General features: G+C 48.9%; 2 protein-coding genes and 1 pseudogene across 2 annotated transcripts; all 3 read left to right on the forward strand.

The window, feature by feature from the left end:
• Positions 1–4974: 4974 nt before the first annotated feature.
• LOC124690750 lies at positions 4975–6275 on the forward strand (annotated as a pseudogene).
• A 2250-nt stretch (positions 6276–8525) lies between these two features.
• LOC124688498 (ethylene-responsive transcription factor ERF109-like) lies at positions 8526–9665 on the forward strand. Its single transcript, XM_047222169.1, has one exon. The coding sequence runs from the start codon at positions 8564–8566 to the stop codon at positions 9254–9256; it is 693 nt and encodes a 230-aa protein (XP_047078125.1). The 5' UTR covers positions 8526–8563; the 3' UTR covers positions 9257–9665.
• A 4269-nt stretch (positions 9666–13934) lies between these two features.
• On the forward strand, positions 13935–15053 carry LOC124688499 (ethylene-responsive transcription factor ERF109-like). Its single transcript, XM_047222170.1, has one exon. The coding sequence runs from the start codon at positions 14017–14019 to the stop codon at positions 14743–14745; it is 729 nt and encodes a 242-aa protein (XP_047078126.1). The 5' UTR covers positions 13935–14016; the 3' UTR covers positions 14746–15053.
• Positions 15054–19129: the final 4076 nt, after the last annotated feature.

Consider the following 19129-nt stretch of genomic DNA (forward strand, 5'->3'; position numbering starts at 1 on the left):
TGTTCTTGTTTGAGGATAACGAGGACTGGAAGACAGCAGCGGCGTTCGTCATTGACTCCATGTGTTCAGGGAAGTTTCTGGTTCCCCTGTGTGTTTTCTTAGGCTTGTGATCTCCACATGTCCTGTGGAAAGAGCATAACTGTCGGGTGTTTGAGTCCAAATCTGCTTCTATAGCTGTTGCTGTAGGACTAACCCATGAGGATTTCAGTTTGCTTGAGTTTGCAAGGATAAAAACATGTCCATTGCTGGCCTAGAGGTTTCGTTTCCTCACTTGCTATCAATGTATTAAGAAGATTTGTTTACAGGATTTTGTAATGGCAGTGAAAGGAGGGACTGTGCCCATCTTGTGTGCTTGCTTAGGACTCGTCGATCTCTCTTTTTGTTTTCAAGTAGTAGTACATACATATTGGCATGAATGCTTTCATAAGTAGGAGTGTTTGCTTTGGTTTATTGAGCATGGTTTGTTCTTGTTGGACGAGGACCAGACGACAGCGGTTTTAGTCTTCGCCATGCATGTGTTTAGGTAAAGATTCAGGTTCGTCTGTGATTGAATTATAGTAATATATGAAAGAAGAAGATTGTTATTCCTGTTTGGCCACTGGTTGATGTTTGCATGACACATGGGTTGTGATGTGCAAGTTAATTCGTGCTTGAGACTGGTGGTGTCGCAGCAGGGCAAGGGAGTGCCATGACGCCCGAGGAGGAGGAAGCTCTTCGCTGGCTGGCTACTTGCTTGGGTCTGTCTGTCTGGCATGGCACTATGGCCGCGGCCGCGGCCGCCTGTGTGCGTGTCTGTGAGTGAGGATGGATTGTTGTAATGTTTAGGTGGTGGTAAGAACCACAGGTTGGTTGCTTGTTGTAACGATTGATGGTTGTGTAGTGATGTTTGGTGTCGAGATGCATCGGTAATCTTGGCCTGAAGTAGTGAAGCTGAAATGTGTTTGTCGATGATTTGACAGGATGGTGTTTTTAACGGCTGTATTTGGTGTTTGATGAGCCATGAAGTCGAAAAATTTGAAGGTGATTGCAGTGTCAGCTTGACATCTGAGTAGTGTTGATTTTGCTTTGCAGCGTCGCAATGGATTGGGGTGGCCAGTAGAAAAGTGGTCACCAATCGGTGGAAGAGTTTGGCGAGAAAAAAAAGAGGGCTGGATAGCAGGAGTGTTTCCATGGAGTTGTGTTTTAGTTTTGACCAGTGGAATCGCGTACGCCTTAGCTTGTGGCAGGAGACTAGTTTTTTTAGATGATTTATTTTTCTTAATCTTGAGCGAGAGTTGGGCGTGCATGCATGAATGCATCTCGGAGTATTTTGTCTGTTGGAGGGAGCGAGCCATCTTTTGTTTTCTTTATTTTGAGCGAGAGAAAGAGAAGAGGAAGAAGGGAGCTCCGAAGTACTAATCAATGGATCAAAGCGCGAGCGAAGGAAAAAGGATGCGAGGTTACAACCCCAAAGGTGCTAGTCCATGAGCAGGCTTATTACAACCCCGCGGGGGATACAAAAAAACAGGCATCTATAAAACACGTACGCAACCGAAATTTCAAGGCTCCTAGGAGGATACACATCTGTCCTAGATTAGACTCCGACGATGCTATAGCATTATTCAGGTATAAATAATCTGTTTCAAAAAATAACCATGCCAGGTCTCAACCTGATAGTGACATCAATGGCATTGGAGAGGGCTACGGCTTCAGCTTGACATTCTAGTAGTGTTGATGTTAGAGTACGTCATGGGCCTGAGCCCGTTAGTCTTATGGTTTGCTTAGGGGTCAAGTAAGCCTTGCTTGGGAGTCAAGTAAACCTCTCTATATAAGGAGAGGAGATGTATCAATCTAATCAAGCAAGAATTAAGAAGGAAATCCCTTCCCTCTTGCCACCGGCCGTGGGCAAAGCCCCCGGCCGGCCTTCTCGCGCCCTCGCAGCCCTCTCTCTCCCTCCCAAACCCTAGCAGCCACATAACATTTGGTATCAGAGACCTCTACGATCATGTCTTCGAGCCAGCCCACCACCGCCGCCGCCTCCGAGACGCCGCCGGCCTCCTCCGCCGCCGCGCCCCTGCCGCCGCCCTCCACGGGCGTCGCGGCGCCCCTGGCAGATGTCGCCGGTGCCGCCCCTCCTCTCGCGAGCAAGAGCTCTCGACGGCCATCCGCGATCTCACCACTGCCGTCCCGGGAGATCCGCCTCTTCTCGGCCGATCCCTACGGGCCGCCGCCGCCGGCAGCCGCTGCTGCGCGTGGCGGCCGGCGGCTGCTGCTTGTTGTCGCCGCCACCCGACATCGGGCTGCTGCGGTCCCCGCCGCCGCTGTCCATCATCTCCGGGTCGGGCCATACCTCGGCGCCGGGGTCCCTCTTCTCCGACGGCCGGCCGCCTTCTTCCCCACCGGGACGCTACGGCAACGGCGGCGGCCGCCGCCGCCACCAACGCCACCGCGCTGCAGCTGCTGTCCTCACCGGCTGCCGTCCATGTCGTTCGGTGGGCAACCGCAACAACGGCCGGCTGCGCCGTCGCCACCAACACCGCGGCGGCGCGGCTGCTGCCGCCACCGACGCCGTCCCGCCTTTCGGCGGTGTGGGAGCGACCTTGGCCCCGGGCTCTACATCGACACCGCCCGGGATGCCCTTCCACCAGGTCCGTTTTCCTCCGTCGCCGTCACCGCTTCCGGCTTGGATCGCTATCCGCCACGTGTCGGCGGCGGTGAGGCCGCAGGCTGCGCGCGCGGCCTCCTTGTGCGTCGGCGTGTGCGGGAGATGCGTGATCTGCAGCTGCAGCTCCTTCAAGTTGCGCTTCATTGCGCAACGGACCTCGATCTCGTCCGCTGCGTCGAGGATCTTGGGCGTACGGTTTCCCCACGGGCGGCGGACATGCTATTTTTCCCGCGGGCAGCGACCTCAAAGTCTGCGCCATCGACGGTCATTCGGCGGGGAGAAGGCATGGTGTCACCGACGAGGAGCGCACCGCGTAGCACCACCGCATTCCGCCGCCGGCCGCCGCGTGGGCTCCTTTTGTCCCGCTGGTTTCCATGGGATCCGGGTGGCTGTACGAGTGCACGTCCGACGAGCGGACGGTGTCCACTTTATGTTCGAGGGTCAACAATAAAGCGTCCCGAGTCCATTTCGGGTTGAGAGTAATAAAACAAGCCGAGATGTAAAAGGCTCGTTTTTAGGTGTTAGGTTTGTGTTGCGTCGAGTCATGGTTTGTTTAGGTTGCGGCTCGAGGACGAGCTGCGTGTCCGAGTGGGGTGTAGTGTTAGAAGTACGTCATGGGCCTGAGCCGTTAGTGCTTATGGTTTGCTTAGGGGTCAAGTAAGCCTTGCTTGGAGTCAAGTAAACCTCTCTATATAAGGAGAGGAGATGTATCAATCTAATCGACGAGAATTAAGAAGGAAATCCCTTCCCTCTTGCCACCGGCCGTGGGCAAAGCCCCCGGCCGGCCTTCTCGCGCCCTCGCAGCTCTCTCTCTCCCTCCCAAACCCTAGCAGCCACATAACAGTTGATTTTTGATAAATGAAGGATGGATTTGCTTTGCAGGGTCGCAATGCATTGGTGCGGGGCGGGTAGAAGAGGAAGTGGCCTGTCAGAAAATCTACGGAGTCGTCGTGTTTTAGTTTGGAGCCATGGTGTCGCGTACGCACGCGTAGGTAAGCGCGCTTCTTATGTAGCCGTACAAACCAATTAATCGCGCGTGCAAATGTGCGCTGCTTCACCATTGAAGAGTGTCTGCTCCGTGCCGTGCGTGCTCTTTAATAGTACGAAGTAAATAAAGTGAAGCGGGAAGAGGAAAAGCGAAGTTGACGCTTCGATTGCTACGCGAGGTGGAGCCGGATCAATTAGGACTGCCCCTCGTCTAAATGAAGTTGATTCGATTGATCAGTTAAAAATACACACGACAAATCAATCTGTGCTTTCGCTGGGAGGAGATGTCGTGCTATGCACACGAACAAATTTTGTCCGCTGCTATATTCGATTGAGTACTTAGCTGACAATCATCTCGCTCGAGACAACAAAAGGCAAACACGGTTCAGGTTTGGGCTGGACTCAGACTTTGGTAGGTTCCACCCGCCAAATATATGTTTTTTTTTTTTTTAACTTTGCCTTAGGCCATCTCCAACGGGGCGACACAAACGAGCGTCCGTTTGCGTCCGCCTGGACCAAATCAATCTGTGCCCTTAGGACGTCTCCAGCTAGCCGACCCAAATAGTTCTGGGCTGTCCGTTTCGGTCCGCGAGGACAGAGGACAGCCCGTGCCTTCTCAGCTTCCGTGCGGACGGGAGCATGAGGCAACGAGATGGAGGATGCGCCTCCAGCCGCTGCCAAGCTGGAGGCGGTCCTCCCGGATGAGTACGATGAGGTGCTTGCTCGGGCGCAGCAGCTCTGGACGTCAACGCCATTCGTCGACCTCGTCTTTGACGGCGACAATTAAATTAGTTTAGATTTTCATTGCTAATCAAGTTGTTATTTGGTGTTTGATCCAGAAAATGAGTATCTTGGCTGATTAATGTTGAGTTGATACTACGTACTAGTACTACCGTACATGAGGATCTTGGCTGGCTTCCCGTAACTGAAGTTGCAGTAGGAAAGTGAAAAAAAAAGTCGACAGTTTTTTGTCATGGGTAAAAAGGATGCGTGGATCAATGAATTGGGTGGGCAGAAGAGGAAGAGAAAAAACAAGCCCAGGCCGGCAACATGCTTGCGTCTGCCTGTAGTAGAAAAGGAAAGGGAAAAAAAAAGAAGAGAATCGGGGGGACGGGAACGACTTGTGCTCCGCTTAATTAGCGTTGATGATGCTCGCGGGAGCCAGGCTGGCGGATTAGATTTGCTGCTGGGAGATGTCACGAGGAGGCGAATAACGGGCGGGCGTACGGGTGCAGCGGATGACGTCACGAGGAACCTCCTACAATCCTCGCGTGCGCAGCGGATGCCGTAAAATTGACGTCACGCCGTCTCGGTGCACGCGCGCGGTTGCGCAACAGAGCAAGGCCGTCACCTTCGTCGACAACCACGACACCGGCTCCACGCAGCACATGTGGCCGTTCCCCTCCGACAGGGTCATGCAGGGTTACGCCTACATCCTCACGCGCGCACCCAGGGACACCATGCATCGTCAGTCATCCCTTGATCAACTCTTCACTTCTCAACTTTCTTTCATTCATAACAAAAGGTTCATGACTGAACTGACGGGGAAAAAATGTGATATTTCCCAGTTCTACGACCACTTTTTCGACTGGGGCCATAAGGAGGAGATCGAGCACCTGGTGTCCATTAGGACACACCATGGAATCCACAGCGAAAGCGAGCTGCGGATCATCGAGGCCAACGCCGACCTTTACCTCGCCGAGATTGACGGCAAGCTCATCGTCAAGCTCGGCACAAGATACGATGTTGGCAACCTCATCCCTGGAGGCTTCCAGGTGGTGGCGCACGGCGATGGCTATGCCGTTTGGGAGAAGAAATAAATGAGCAGACATACGGGAGCAGCAGCTTTGCATTATTATTTTTCGTATACATGTATGCATGAGAGATACATAAATATTGTCCACATAGTACGGTTTAGTACTTCCTCGAAGTAATAGTGAGGATGAGGGACATCCAATGTATTTTTGACAAATGATAATCATCAATAAAACAATATTCTCGTTACAGTCTTGCCGGGCATAATCACGATACAGAAGCCGGGGTTTCACTCCCCATTTTAGAAAAAATACAATCTTGCCGGGCACGACCAGTGGCTTCCCCAAATTGATGAGAGATTACAAATTATCTAGATACGAGTAGAAAAATTGATGGAAACAGGTGAAGCTCAGCTAGCCTAAAATCAATTGATTCGGATGGTTGGAGAAAGAAACCCCATCCATAATCTGCTCCAGTGTAGGGTCCTTCTCATCATCGGTCCATGAGTGATGCTCAGTCACCATCTCCCAATCCCAGTGCCTCTTGTCCTGAGCTTGCCCTTTCTTGAACAGTGCCACATGACGTAACCTCGATACTGCAATGACAAACTTAACAAGGTAAATCTGCCTCTCCGTCCCCTCAAAACCAGCCACCACAAACTCCTTGAGGCAATGGTGCCGACGCCTGGTGCGCTTTTTCCAGGGTATCTCATGTCCAGGCTTCTCCTTGCAAGGGGCAATGTGGATGTGAAGGATCTCAAGGGAAGGCGCCGTCTCGAGGAGGAGACGGGGCCACGAGACATCCCACGACGAAGGCACATCGGCGACAAGCAGTTTCCTCAGTTTGGGCAGCAAGGGCGGCAACAATGACGAGGACCCAGACGGCATGATCCATCGTAGGGGCCCGGTGAACCGGACTACAAGGTTGGTTATGTCTGGAATGCACCCAAGAAACCGGCCAAGCTCAATGTGATGCCCAGTATAGAATAGCGGCAATCCTTTCGCTGATCTGATCATGGCACCGAAGCTCTGGGTGAGGTTCCATCGCCTGACGCAGGGAAAGGATTCGGACTCGAAGAGCACCATGGTGTCCAAGGAGGCGAGGCTCTCAAGATTGGGAAGAGCCCTCAGCCACATTTGCGAGAATGCACACTTGTCGACAACGAGCTCCTTGATCCCTGATCTGGGGGCGTCCACCACCCGCTACAGGCACAAGACTTGAGGTGTAGAACCTGCAGCTGCCAGCAAGAGATGAAGATGCCCTCGGTAGGCTCATCGGACAAAAGTCGACTAATTCAGTCGTACGTGTAGTAATTCCGTTGTAATTGAGAAATTTGGATAATCCATAAAAAACACAGATAATTTGTATCCACTTGGCAATATCTGCATCTTTATCTGATATCGGTTTACTGTGGTAAAAATTAGCTAATTTCACTAAGAGCTCAGTGAACGGACACTGAGATTTAAGAAAGGAGGTAATGTGCATTTAACACTCGATCAACAAGCATCTAGAAATGACTCGATTCACAAAGACCCGACTAAATTTGCAGGTGTTGAAAGATACTGTTTGGAGTACTTTACAATATTATATTTTGCCACGTTATAATCCACAGAGTCTGAGTCTAGCGAGTTTTTTTTTCTATAGTACATATGTACAATTTTTCATACTTGCACTTTTATACCGTCCCGTTTTTTAGTGAAGTTTCTTGTCTATACTAGAGAGGCCAATGGAAAAGTGGAAACCCACGCTCCTTGTGTGTAGAGGGAACGGGTATGGGGACGTCGGACACTCTAATTAATGGGCCGCGTCAGATTAAAAGAGAGATTGGCCTAACTAATGCAGTAAATCAATCAATCAAAACAATGCATCTTTGTATTCATGGAGAAAATCACCACACAATATGCTATTTTAAATGGCCTACTAATGCAGTAATATGTGCTTGTACTCCCTCCATTGGAGAATAAGCTATTCAACTTTATATAACTACGGTTGTATCTAGACACGTGTTTTTAATGCATAGATAAATTCATATTAAAAAACCAATCATTTACTTTAGGACGGAGGGAGTAAGATTTATGAAAGGAGCTAGTGGTACCTAATACTCGATCAACAACCATCTAGAAAAATTACTCGATTAACAAAAATGCGACTAAATTTGGTAGGCGTTGAAACTTGAAAGACAACCGAGATGGTTTGGATTCCACAAAGTCGTACGTTATTATATTTTGCGTTGCCATCATCCACACGAGTTTTTCTACAGTATTTCATACGGAAGAGTACTTACGAATATAAGTCAAGTTTTTTGTCTATACGAGAGAGAGGCCAATCGAAACGTGGAAACCCACACTCCACCTCGTCCGCGCGTGCTAGTAGAAAACAGCGCTCGACCTTATGTCTTGTGGGGGTCGCTTTCACACACCGCGCCGGTGGGAACTCTCACTTTTCTAATCATCCTTCTAAGTTCTACTAGTACTAGTGCAAGTGGTCAAAGTCTACCACCGTAGTGTTCTTTGCAAGGTCTGGAAGATCAGCTCGGCATCCCAGTTAATTTTGGAAATGCGATGAAATCTTGCTAAATAGATAAGCTCAGAATCCCAACTAATTTATGAAATCTGACAAAATCGAGAAGAAGAAACGAACTCCCCTCTGATCCATAATTAGTGTCGTGGTTTTGGTTCAAATTTAACTACAAATAATTAAACCTAGGCTATTTATTACGGAATGGAGTATAATTTGCGAAATCTAAACGATAAGCTTCGTCTTGCTAGAGCTCGAGTGGATACTTGTTGGCCATTAATTTCAACCTGAAAGGTAAGCTGAGCCTCCCCAATTAATTTACTCTTGCAAACTTGCCTAAATATGCAACCACAGGTCAAAATCATCGGATTTTGTCAAAGTGATTTTGCCTAAGCCAGACCAATCTTATAAGATAACATGTGTGAACAGCTCACAAACATGGTCATATCCAGCCGCCAGGGTACTGTGTGGATGTGGCTAATCATCGATCCAGGCAATTCCACCCTCCGTTCACACGACAACAACGTGTTTTTAAATGCGCTTAGACATGCATGATCCAGTATAAAAGGCACGAATCACCAGAACTCAACTCAGATCGCAAAACTTTCTTTCGACACCGACCTCACTCTACGTCACAGCTGAGCTACACGAGCTCCCGTCATGGTGCCGAGGCTGGAGCACGAGTTCCTGCTCCCCAACTCCGAGCAGGAGAACTCCCTCTTCCTCCGCGCCCTCATCTCCGTCGTCTCCGGCGACGCCGTCGTCCCTACGCTGCACATCGAGCCGTCGACGCTGCCATTTGCCGTTGCCGCTCCCGCTGCGGCGTGCGCAAGGTGCGGCGTCGACGGGTGCCTCGGCTGCGACGTCGTCGCCACGACCGGCTCGAGCAGCGAGGGTGAAGAGTTCACCGCCGCGAGCTTTGTGAAGGATGGCGGCGTGCGGAAGCGGCGCGCGAGGAAGGGAGGCAAGTTCAGAGGCGTGCGGCAACGGCCGTGGGGCAAGTGGGCGGCGGAGATCCGCGATCCGCACCGCGCCGTGCGCAAGTGGCTCGGCACCTTCGACACCGCCGCCGACGCCGCGCGCGCCTACGACGTGGCGGCGCTCGAGTTCCGCGGCCGCCGCGCCAAGCTCAACTTCCCTATCGCCGCCGCGTCATCAACAGCGTCGGCCTCTTCTTGGGCGGCTGCGCAGCCGCAGCGCTTTTCGGATAGCCATCGCGAGACCTGCTGTTCAAAGGCGTCGTCGCCGGTGCACGTGTCGTGGCTGCCGGAGCAAGGAAAACCGGTGGCGAGGGAGCATGAGATCTGGGGTGGGTTATACGAGATCATGATGATGGACGATTGCAAATTCTGAGTTTTCGAACCTCCATTAATCAACACAGCTTTAGCAATATAGCTTGGTAGCACCGTGCTACTAGCATGGAGCCAATGACTTTCTCAAGGGGATCAGTGTGACTGAAAGTGCTCCTAGCACGGAGCCAAGGACAAGGGCATCAGTGTGACTGGCAATAGCGTGGAATTCGGGGTAGAACAACAAAAACCATGGAAGGTTTATTCGTTGCTTTGCAAGAACAAGAAAGAAGAAGCCGCCGTTCCATGTAAAATCAGTCCAGATGGTCAAATAGTTGCTTACATTCGGTTTTGACTCTGATTGAAGTGACTGAAACATATACGAATACACCTGGAATTTACATCCCAGTTTTCAAAGTGTATTTTGTCAGATTTAGTTTTTACTCATTGAGCAAGAACCACCTTTCAAGATAGTTCACCGCTTACAATTTTCATCTTCTCCCCCATTTCTTCGTTACAAGTGGTTCCTCTAGTTCTGCGAAAGAAGACGAAGAGAGATGATTACCGAATTTACTCCAAAAAAAGAGATGATTACTAAATAGAGCTTGGGGGCCTAATTTGCAAAATTTAATACTGTAAGCCACAAATTTCATGTATTAATTTTGAGATATATTACAAACATCATTCTACCGAGAAAAAGAAACATCGACACAAATATCTAGTAACATTGAATCAAATTATACTCTACAATATATACACCTGCTGGTCAAAATCGTCATGGATTCTTATTAATTCTACGTAAGCTAGCCAAAAAAAAAAAAAGATAGCGTGTCCGAATAGCACAGTCGCATCATCACCATCCAATATTTGAGTTTCTGACAAGATGTCCTATAATATTTGACTTTCTTAGAGAAAGTGTGGATATCACTATGGCATTCCAACTGTCACTGGATTTAGTTTAATACATTTCGCAAGGTTAGAAATCTATCATCCTGAAATATGTCCACAAGTTTGAGATTTTGTAAATCTCACAAGTCAGGTACATCTTTCAAGACTAGTTCTTCTGCTTACTATAACGACAAAAATTCGATCAAATATTTGCCCGGTTGCTAGCCCTAGAACCTCTTCGGCCTCTTCCTTTCTTCATGGAGATTGTCTTCTTCTTGTTGATTTTTAAAGTTTGAATCTTCCAAAATAAGCAAACATTTTCTGTTCAGATAGTACTTCCACTCGGCTTGCAAACCACGAATAACGCATCCACACATCAAGTTCTAGAAATGTTGCTTGTTGCAACAAAAAAAAAAGAATCCCAATCAAGCAAACCCTATACAAGTGTACATCGTTGGCTTTGGAGTTGTTGTTCCTACCGTCGTCGAAAGGCTCAATGTACTTGTTTGTGTCCCATGTCACTAGGGATGTACGAGAAGATACCGAGAAGCTGCGATATGGAAGGTGCCATGATGAGGGTGCTTGCCGTTGGTGTCGAGAGGCTCCTTCAGGCCTCAGAGTCAAGCAAGGAAAAATCCTGGGCACTAGAATCGACGAAGCACAACCGGCAACCATATTGGACCGGTGTTGGCAGGGGGAGGCATGGGAGGTCACGGATATACCGATCACGGGACGGTCATACCCTCCACCGTCGATTGTGAGGGTCTCGGCGCACGGCGGGGATGGGATTTCAACGGTGGTGGCGGCGTTGGAAGAGAAGAGTTTGACGAGAGAAAGTGACTCGGGAGCAACGTTGGAAATTATATAGGTGTCTCTAAAAATGAGGCTTGAAGCCCCACTTTGAGAGGCCAAACCGACCACTTTAGAGGCCGTGCATGAACGAAAATTGAAGACACGGGTAGGGCATCTGCCATAGCTGGTTTTTGACCTCCGGTCTGAAATCATGCAGATCGGTGCAATCCAGACGTATTTCAGCATGTAGATAAAACCATATGTAAATTTTTTTTTCGAGGAGGACGGGGGAGGGGGGGGGGTAAAAAACCCCACCGTTTATGATTCCATTTCTCGAAGAGGCCAAGCAGCCGGTCTGAAAGTACATGAGGGGAAATACAACGGGGAGGGAGAGAGATACATGTCAGGCACATCTCGAAATCATGTACGAACGAAGGAAATCGACATCTGCCCGGTCGGGGTGCGGGACACGCCATCTCCAAAGCGCAATGTCGTCACATGCGCGTCTAATGGTGAAGCTGGGGGAGGTGGTGTTGTCGTTGAACACGAGGTCGTTGTGGGTCTTCCAGATGGACCACATAACCGCCGCAACGCCGAAGATCCAAGTAGACGGGGTAACACCAAGGGGAGCAGGGAGATCCCAAATGGAGAACCGCCCAACAGGAACATGGACGTCAAGGCGAGCCCACACGCGGCCGGCCGTGGCACACTCGAAGAAGAGGTGGCGACTAGTCTCCACGGAGTCGCAGGCGGCACATGTCTCCGAGGGGGCGCAACTCTTATGGAAGAGGTTCGCCCGCGTGCTCAGGCGGTCGATGTCGGCGAGGTAAGCGAAGATCTTCAGCTTGGAGGGGAGTCGGAGAGACCAAGCCACACAGGAGGAGGCATCAGTGGGGCGCAGAGGCGACAGCATACGGTAAGCCTCTCGAGAGCGGAAACTAGCCTTCCGCACGGTGTCGATGAAGCGTCTGTCGGCGCCAGCCCCGAGGGAGATGTCGGCGACCAGACGCTGTACCTCCAGGAGCTCGCAGGCCGCAGCGGTGGAAAGGCGGGGCTGGAGGTCGATCCCGTCCTCGACCACCGCGGCCACCGTGGCGTGAAGGCGAGTACAGTGGGAGAAGATGGAGGGGAAACCATATGTAAATAAAACTTAGTCGCCTATTTTCTTAAGAGAGTGAGTACTTCACAAAAAAAATTATCCGGAGCGGCAGGAGTTCTGCTAGCTTGGCATTCGTTCAAAGAAGAGGGAAGTACTTCACAACATACAAAAGTCGAAAAACAAGCCGCCGACGGGCGATCCTCCTATGAGAGTGAGTAGTACGACTTGGTGGCCGCGGAGCAGGAGCCGGCCTGAAAGCAAGATCCAGTTTCGGAACGTATCACTGTACGCCGACGTCGACGACGGCGAGGACGCGAAGAGCACGTCTCACCATCCATCTCCCCTTTGTTACCAGCAAGTTGTTTAATTAATTTGGCGAGCCGACCTGACGGCTGGCGTCGACCTCAGTTCAGCCGCTCGCGCGTGCAAGAAAACGACGGTCCAGATCGATCGGGCCTTATCCTGTACTAGGCGTCGCTTTCACACCTGCCCCGGCCGCGACGGTGGGAACTTGGATCATCCTTCTTCCACAAGTTCAACCACGCCTTAATTTTGTCAGCGTTCACTTCGACAGAGAAGCTCGGCTGGGTAATCAAGGTTCCAGCCAGTGACGTTTCTATTTTCTATTTGCACCGTCACCTCATGGACGTGATAGTTTATTCTAAACTAATTAACCCGTCCTTGTTCAACGAGTGGTCAAGGTCAAACACTCCTGTGTCAGCGTTCACTTCGACAGACAGCGCTGCACATTATGGAAACCGGTTTCCAGCTAATGACGTTTTTATTTTCTACTACATCTACTTTAAGATACATTTGTATCTAAATGGAGTTGCGACACTTATTTTAGGACGAAGAAACTATTTTGCAACATCGTGGAAATAATAGATTTCTAAACTTATCTTCGGAACTCTGATCGGTTTTGAGCTGATAGCGGGGAAACTCTTGTTCACCAACAGGTACTCCAATGTAACTTCACAGCGAGTTCAATGCGTTAGGATAAATAATAAATTCTCTGTTGATTAGCCTTTATGATTTTATTAGTAATAATCTAGCAAAAGGGGGATTATTGAGAACAGGTGCAATGCCCTCAGCTGAGTACAGTGCATCACATCGAGCTGGGAAAATTGCTTTGGAGCTCGCAATACATGTAGCTCGCTTTTTTAATTAAAAACTTGATAGTGACGTCATAAAGTTTTTCAAAGAATTATGGAAAAATATCCTGATATATACTGGAAGAAAGCAAAAAAAACATAGACCCGAAATTATAAATTCTAATAAATTTTGGGGGCTTGGAAATGTGTATTGTTCACTATACTCAACTCTACATTTCTTGCAATTTTTAATTTACAACATAAATGAGGGTCCTTCCTCATTGAAAAGTTCTCCAGAGTCCAGACACATGAGCTCCTACAAGCATGCAAAATCGCATTGCGGGCTTCTTTATTTATTTTAGGCTACCTGGAAATGAAAATATCAGATAATTTTTGTAGATTTAAACTATTTTTACTCAAATCCATATATTGTCATTTGTGTGTTGATACAAGTCATTTTCAATTGATAGGTTGCACGTTTGTGGTAAACCACTAGCTACATTCTCAAATTATTTTCTTCCAAAAAAACTCAGAAATATGATTTCTAATAATATTTTAAAAAGGAAATCACTAGTGTCCATGTGGACCAAATGTCCTTTCCTTCTTCATGTTTATAAAATTTATAACTTAGCCATGCAAGATTGCCTAAATATGCACCGACTGGTCAAAATCACCAGATGTTGCCAAAGCGATATTTGCCTAAAAGCCAGCCAAATTTCACTAGATAGCGTGTGTGGACAAGACAGCTGAAAATTGGTCACAGCCAGCCAGACCGTCAGGGCTTTGTAAACGTGTTCTAAATGCGCGTGGACATTCTCGATCAAGTATAAAAGTCACGGCAGCAAAGAACCTGAAACATCAGAGCGGAATCCCCAGAACTCGACTCAGATCGCCAAACTTTCTCGAGACACCGAGCTCACTCTACGCCACAGCTGAGCTACACGAGCTGCCGTCATGGTGCCGAGGCTGGAGCGCGGGTTTCAGTTCCTCAACTCCGAGCAAGAGAACTCTCTCATCCTCCGCGCCCTCATCTCCGTCGTCTCCGGGGACACCGCCGCCGTCGTCCCCACGCTGGTGCACCTCCAGCCGTCCACGCCGCCCTTTGCTGCTGCCGCGTGCGCTAGGTGCGGCGCGAACGGGTGCCTCGGCTGCGACCTCGCCACCGCCGTGGCGGCGACGACCGGCTCGAGCAGCGAGGGCGAAGAGTGCTCTGCCACGACCTTCGCGAAGAATGGCGGTGTGGGGAAGCGGCGTGCGAGGAGGGCGAGCAAGTTCCGCGGCGTGCGGCAGCGGCCGTGGGGGAAGTGGGCGGCGGAGATCCGCGACCCGCACCGCGCCGTGCGCAAGTGGCTCGGCACCTTCGACACCGCCGCCGAGGCCGCGCGCGCCTACGACGTCGCCGCGCTCGAGTTCCGCGGCAACCGCGCCAAGCTCAACTTTCCGGCAGCCGCCGCCGCGTCGTTGTCGGCGTCCGCCTCTGTTTCTTCTTGGGCAGCCATGCAGCCACAGCCGCAGCCGCAGCCGCGGCGCTTGTCGGAGAGCCATCGCGACAACTGCGGTTCAAATGCGTCGTCTCCCGCGCACGTGCCGCGGCTGCCGGAGCAGGGGACGCCGGTGGCGAGGGAGCAGGAGATCTGGGATGGGTTGCACGAGATCATGATGCTGGACGATGGCAGCTTCTGAGCTACGAACCTCCATCATTCTAACACAACTTTAGCAATACAACTTGGTAGCATGGAACCGAGGACAGAAGAATCAGTGTGACTGGGAGTATATCAAGGAATTTGAGGTAGAAGAACAACAAGAAGATAGGAACTGAAGGAAGCCAGCCGCCGTTCCATTCGTGATCTTTCTAGATAGTTGATTCGTTGCTTCCGTTCGCCTTTTCCCGCAAGCAAACGATCGATTCGATTTATATCAAAGAGACAGTCAGACAGAGACATATACAATTGAAATCAATATGAAGTGCACGTACATCAGAGAACTTCAAACTCGTTTGTATGCCACGGACGACCCACGATACCATGCTCCTCGCAAGTTCTTTTTCCACTCCATCCAATTCATACTTATTGCTAATATGAATGCATCTATTAGTGACTATTTATATGAATCGAAGGAAGTATTGTTTTAGTTGGTCCTTTTTTTATCTCTCTATCCAGTTTGAGATACTCATGTAAACAACGTTGTTTTTTTTTTCTAATGGAATGGGGGAGCAGTGGAGCACATGCCTTAACCTTTCGATTTTCCGCGCGGAAAATTTTCTAATTTAACATTCTTACAAGCCAAATCGTTAGTTGTTTTAAAACGCATATTCATCACCTCCAAGCGACATCTCGTTCTTTCACTTGTGCTAGCGCCTTCGATGGTCACATGTTGCAATGTGAAAGAGTAGAAACTGTCGTAATCATGCCCTAAAAAGTAGACGAGTTTTCCGAACCTCGATAACAAATCTTCGCTCTGTCATCAAATTGTGATTGTTTGGTTTGAACATGTGAGGCACATGGTAAGAGCATCTTCAGTCTCGTGCCCCAGAGGGATTTAGAGCGTGCGGGACTTTTGATCACCTCTAGCCGCGTGCCCAAAGACTTTGTTGGTCCAGCGTGGTCCAATATGGTGTCTGGCGTTCTGAACCCATCGCCGCTACACAGGGGACACTGCGAGGGCGCCGAAAGCAATTAAAAGCAACGCGACAACTGGCAGGCCAACCGTGTCATGCATAGAGGTTTTGCGCGCACCCGTTGCCTACCTCAGGCCAAGGAAAATAAATTTCCGCCCAACGACATTGCAGTTTCCCCAGACATGCAGGGATACGTCTTGCGCTCCCTTTCAAGCGTGCTGGAATTTTAATGCGCGACACCGCTCCCTCGCCTTCCTCTGGCTTATAAAATGGGGTTGTGGATGTGTGGCTCATTCTCCTTATTGCACAACCCTAGTGCCCCATATCCACAACCCTAGCGCCGCCACAATGCCACCCAACTTAGTCCATATGCGCTCCATGGCGGGTTCACTGGCCGCGGTCGGATGTGGTCGCGGTCGTGGCACGGGCGGCCATAGTGCACGCTCACCATCGCCTACACTTCCGTCATCGCCTGCACGTTCGCCGTCGCCCAAGGAAGTGGAGAAGGAGCGACTCCAAGACAAGTACTTCAAGTTTGTCGTTCACATCAACAATGACCCTTTCAGTAAGAAGAAGCTCTCGGACAAGTTCGCGAAATTTCTCTTCAGCCAGGAGCCGGCCGGTGTGAACTTGCGGAAAGCAAGCTGCGACTTCTGCCTGCGGCCCGTGGAGGTCTTGTCTGACGGGAAAGGGAAGATCAACCTACATACCGGCTGGGAGAAGTTCGCCCGCGCTCAGAACCTGTAGGTTGGTTGCTTGGTGAACTTCCTCTACAAAGGCGACGCCAAGATGAGCGCCAAGGTGTTCGACAACGAGTCTTGTCATATACACTACCACGGCGACGATAGGCGACAACAACGGACGACACCGGTGTTATAAATCGAGATGCACAATAAACGAAGAACGAAAAAGAAAACACTGCAGGGGACACGAGATTTTAACGTGGAAAACCCTTGCAACACACAAGGGAAAAACCACGGGCGCCAGCCAGCAAAACTTCACTATTTTGGTGGTGTTTACAAACGCCGTGGGTGTACAATGATGCGATGAAACCCTAGCGGCGGCTTACAGGGAAAAATATATAGACGGTGGCAACGATCCGTACGACGGGCCTCGCTCCGCTCGTCAGAAGTTAGCCTTCTCTTGGAATTTGGATCACAATATAACAAACTCCACCTTGAGACAAATTCCTTGTAGCATGAACTTCAACAATCACCTGAATCATCAAAGAAAACACTTGCTGGCGCCAATAGCCACTTGGGCTAAACAGTTATACCAACCAAGCTTGAGCAAAGCTCAAACTTGGACACGAGGGACAGAGCTTAGTCATCATATCGGCAGGATTATCATGAGTACTAATCTTGCATACCTTCACTTTATCTTTTGCAACCACATCTCCGATTGCGTGGTACTTAATATCAATGTGCTTTGTCCTCTCATGGAACATCTGATCTTTAGTAAGATAAATAGCACTTTGACTCGTCACCGAACAACTTAATGCAAGAATTATCTCCACAAAGCTCAGCATATAAACCTTTCAGCCAAACAGACCTCTTTACCTGCCTCGAGCAATAGCCATGTACTCAGCCTCGGTAGTAGATTGTGCAACAACATCCCGCAAAGTAGCCTTCCAGCTAACGAGCACATCCACCAACGAGTAAACACATAACCTGTGAGGGACCTTCTCTTATCCAAATCGCCAGCATAATCTGAATCCACATATCCGGCGAGCCCCTCACCAATCCTCGCCAAACCTCAAGCAAGCTTTTGATGTGCCGCGAAGGTACCTGAAAATCCACTGAACAGCTTTCCAATGTTCTTTTCCAGGATTAGCCATGTATCGACTGACCAAACTCATAGCATATGACAGATCAGGACGTGAACAAACCATGGCATACATCAAGGAACCAACAACACTAGAATAGGGAACTCGAGACATATACTCAATATCATCTTCAGAGCTAGGACATTGCAAAGCTGACAACTTGAAATGAGAAGCAATAGGAATAGTAACTGACTTTGCATCATGCATATTAAAACGATGAAGGACTTTCTCAATGTACTTTTCCTGACTAAGAAACAACAAACTAGACTTTCTGTCCCTTTTAATTTCCATGCCTAGTATTTTCTTAGCAGGACCAAGATCTTTCATCTCAAACTCACTACTTAATTGCTTCTTTAAAATAGTGATCTCTTTCATGCTCTTGGCAGCAATCAACATATCATCAACATATAGCAGCAAATAAATAGGTGATCCATTAACAAACTTGATATACACACAACTATCATACTGAGATCTCTCAAAACCATGTGTAAGCATAAATGAATCAAACCTTTTATACCATCTGTCGTGGCGACTGTTTCAGACCATAGAGGGACCTCTTTAATTTGCAAACAAGATCCTCCTTACCAGGCACAACATAACCTTCAGGTTGGTCCATATATATCTCCTCCTCCAACTCACCATGCAGAAAAGCAGTCTTTACATCTAACTGCTCAAGCTCTAGATCATGCATAGCAACAATACCAAAGAAAGCACGAATAGAACTATGCTTCACAACCGGGGAGAATACATCATTATAATCAACACCTGGAATTTGACTGAAACCTTTTGCTACTAACCTTGCCTTAAACCGTGGAGGCTCATTAGGAGACAAACCTTCCTTTCTTTTAAATATCCACTTGCAGCGGACAGCCTTCTTTTGTTTAGGCAAGTGCACAACCTCCCATGTGCCATTCTTCTCAAGCGATTGCATCTCTTCTTGCATCGCACCTACCCACTTCTCTTTATCAACCGAAACAATGGCTTCAGTATATGTAGCTGGTTCAATATCATGCTCCACCTGTTCAGCACAACTCAAAGCATAATTAACAATATCACATTCTTGAATTAATCGGGTAGGAGGTGCAATATTTCTCCTAGGGCGGTCAGCAGCAATAGACCGTCCTTGTCGCTGAACAAAAAGTGGTGAAGGTGGAACATCATTATCATCATTGTTGGTTTCAGGAACCACATTTTCATTCTCCTTTGCGTGCTCCACCTGCACGCCAATTCTGTGCTGCTCATCATCAGAAACATTAGGAGAATCAATAGCATCAGAAATGTCAGTAGACGGACTATCATTAAACATAACCGCCTCATTAAAAACGACATTCCTGCTCAACACAATTTTCTTAGTTTCAGGATTCCATAATCTATATGCCTTAACTCCTGAACCATAACCAAGGAAGATGCACTTAGCAGCCCTTGGCTCCAACTTTCCATTATCAACATGAGCGTAAGCAGTGCAACCAAAAACTCTCAAATCTGAATAATCAGTAGGCGAACCAGACCATACCTCAATTGGAGTTTTCTTATCAAGTGGAACAGAAGGTGACCTGTTGATGAGATAGCATGCGGTGGAGGCTGCTTCAGCCCAAAAACTTCTATGCATCTTTGCATTAGACAAC

This window comes from Lolium rigidum, chromosome 2 (assembly GCF_022539505.1).
Source record: "Lolium rigidum isolate FL_2022 chromosome 2, APGP_CSIRO_Lrig_0.1, whole genome shotgun sequence".
In the NCBI taxonomy this organism is placed as follows: Eukaryota; Viridiplantae; Streptophyta; class Magnoliopsida; order Poales; family Poaceae; genus Lolium; species Lolium rigidum.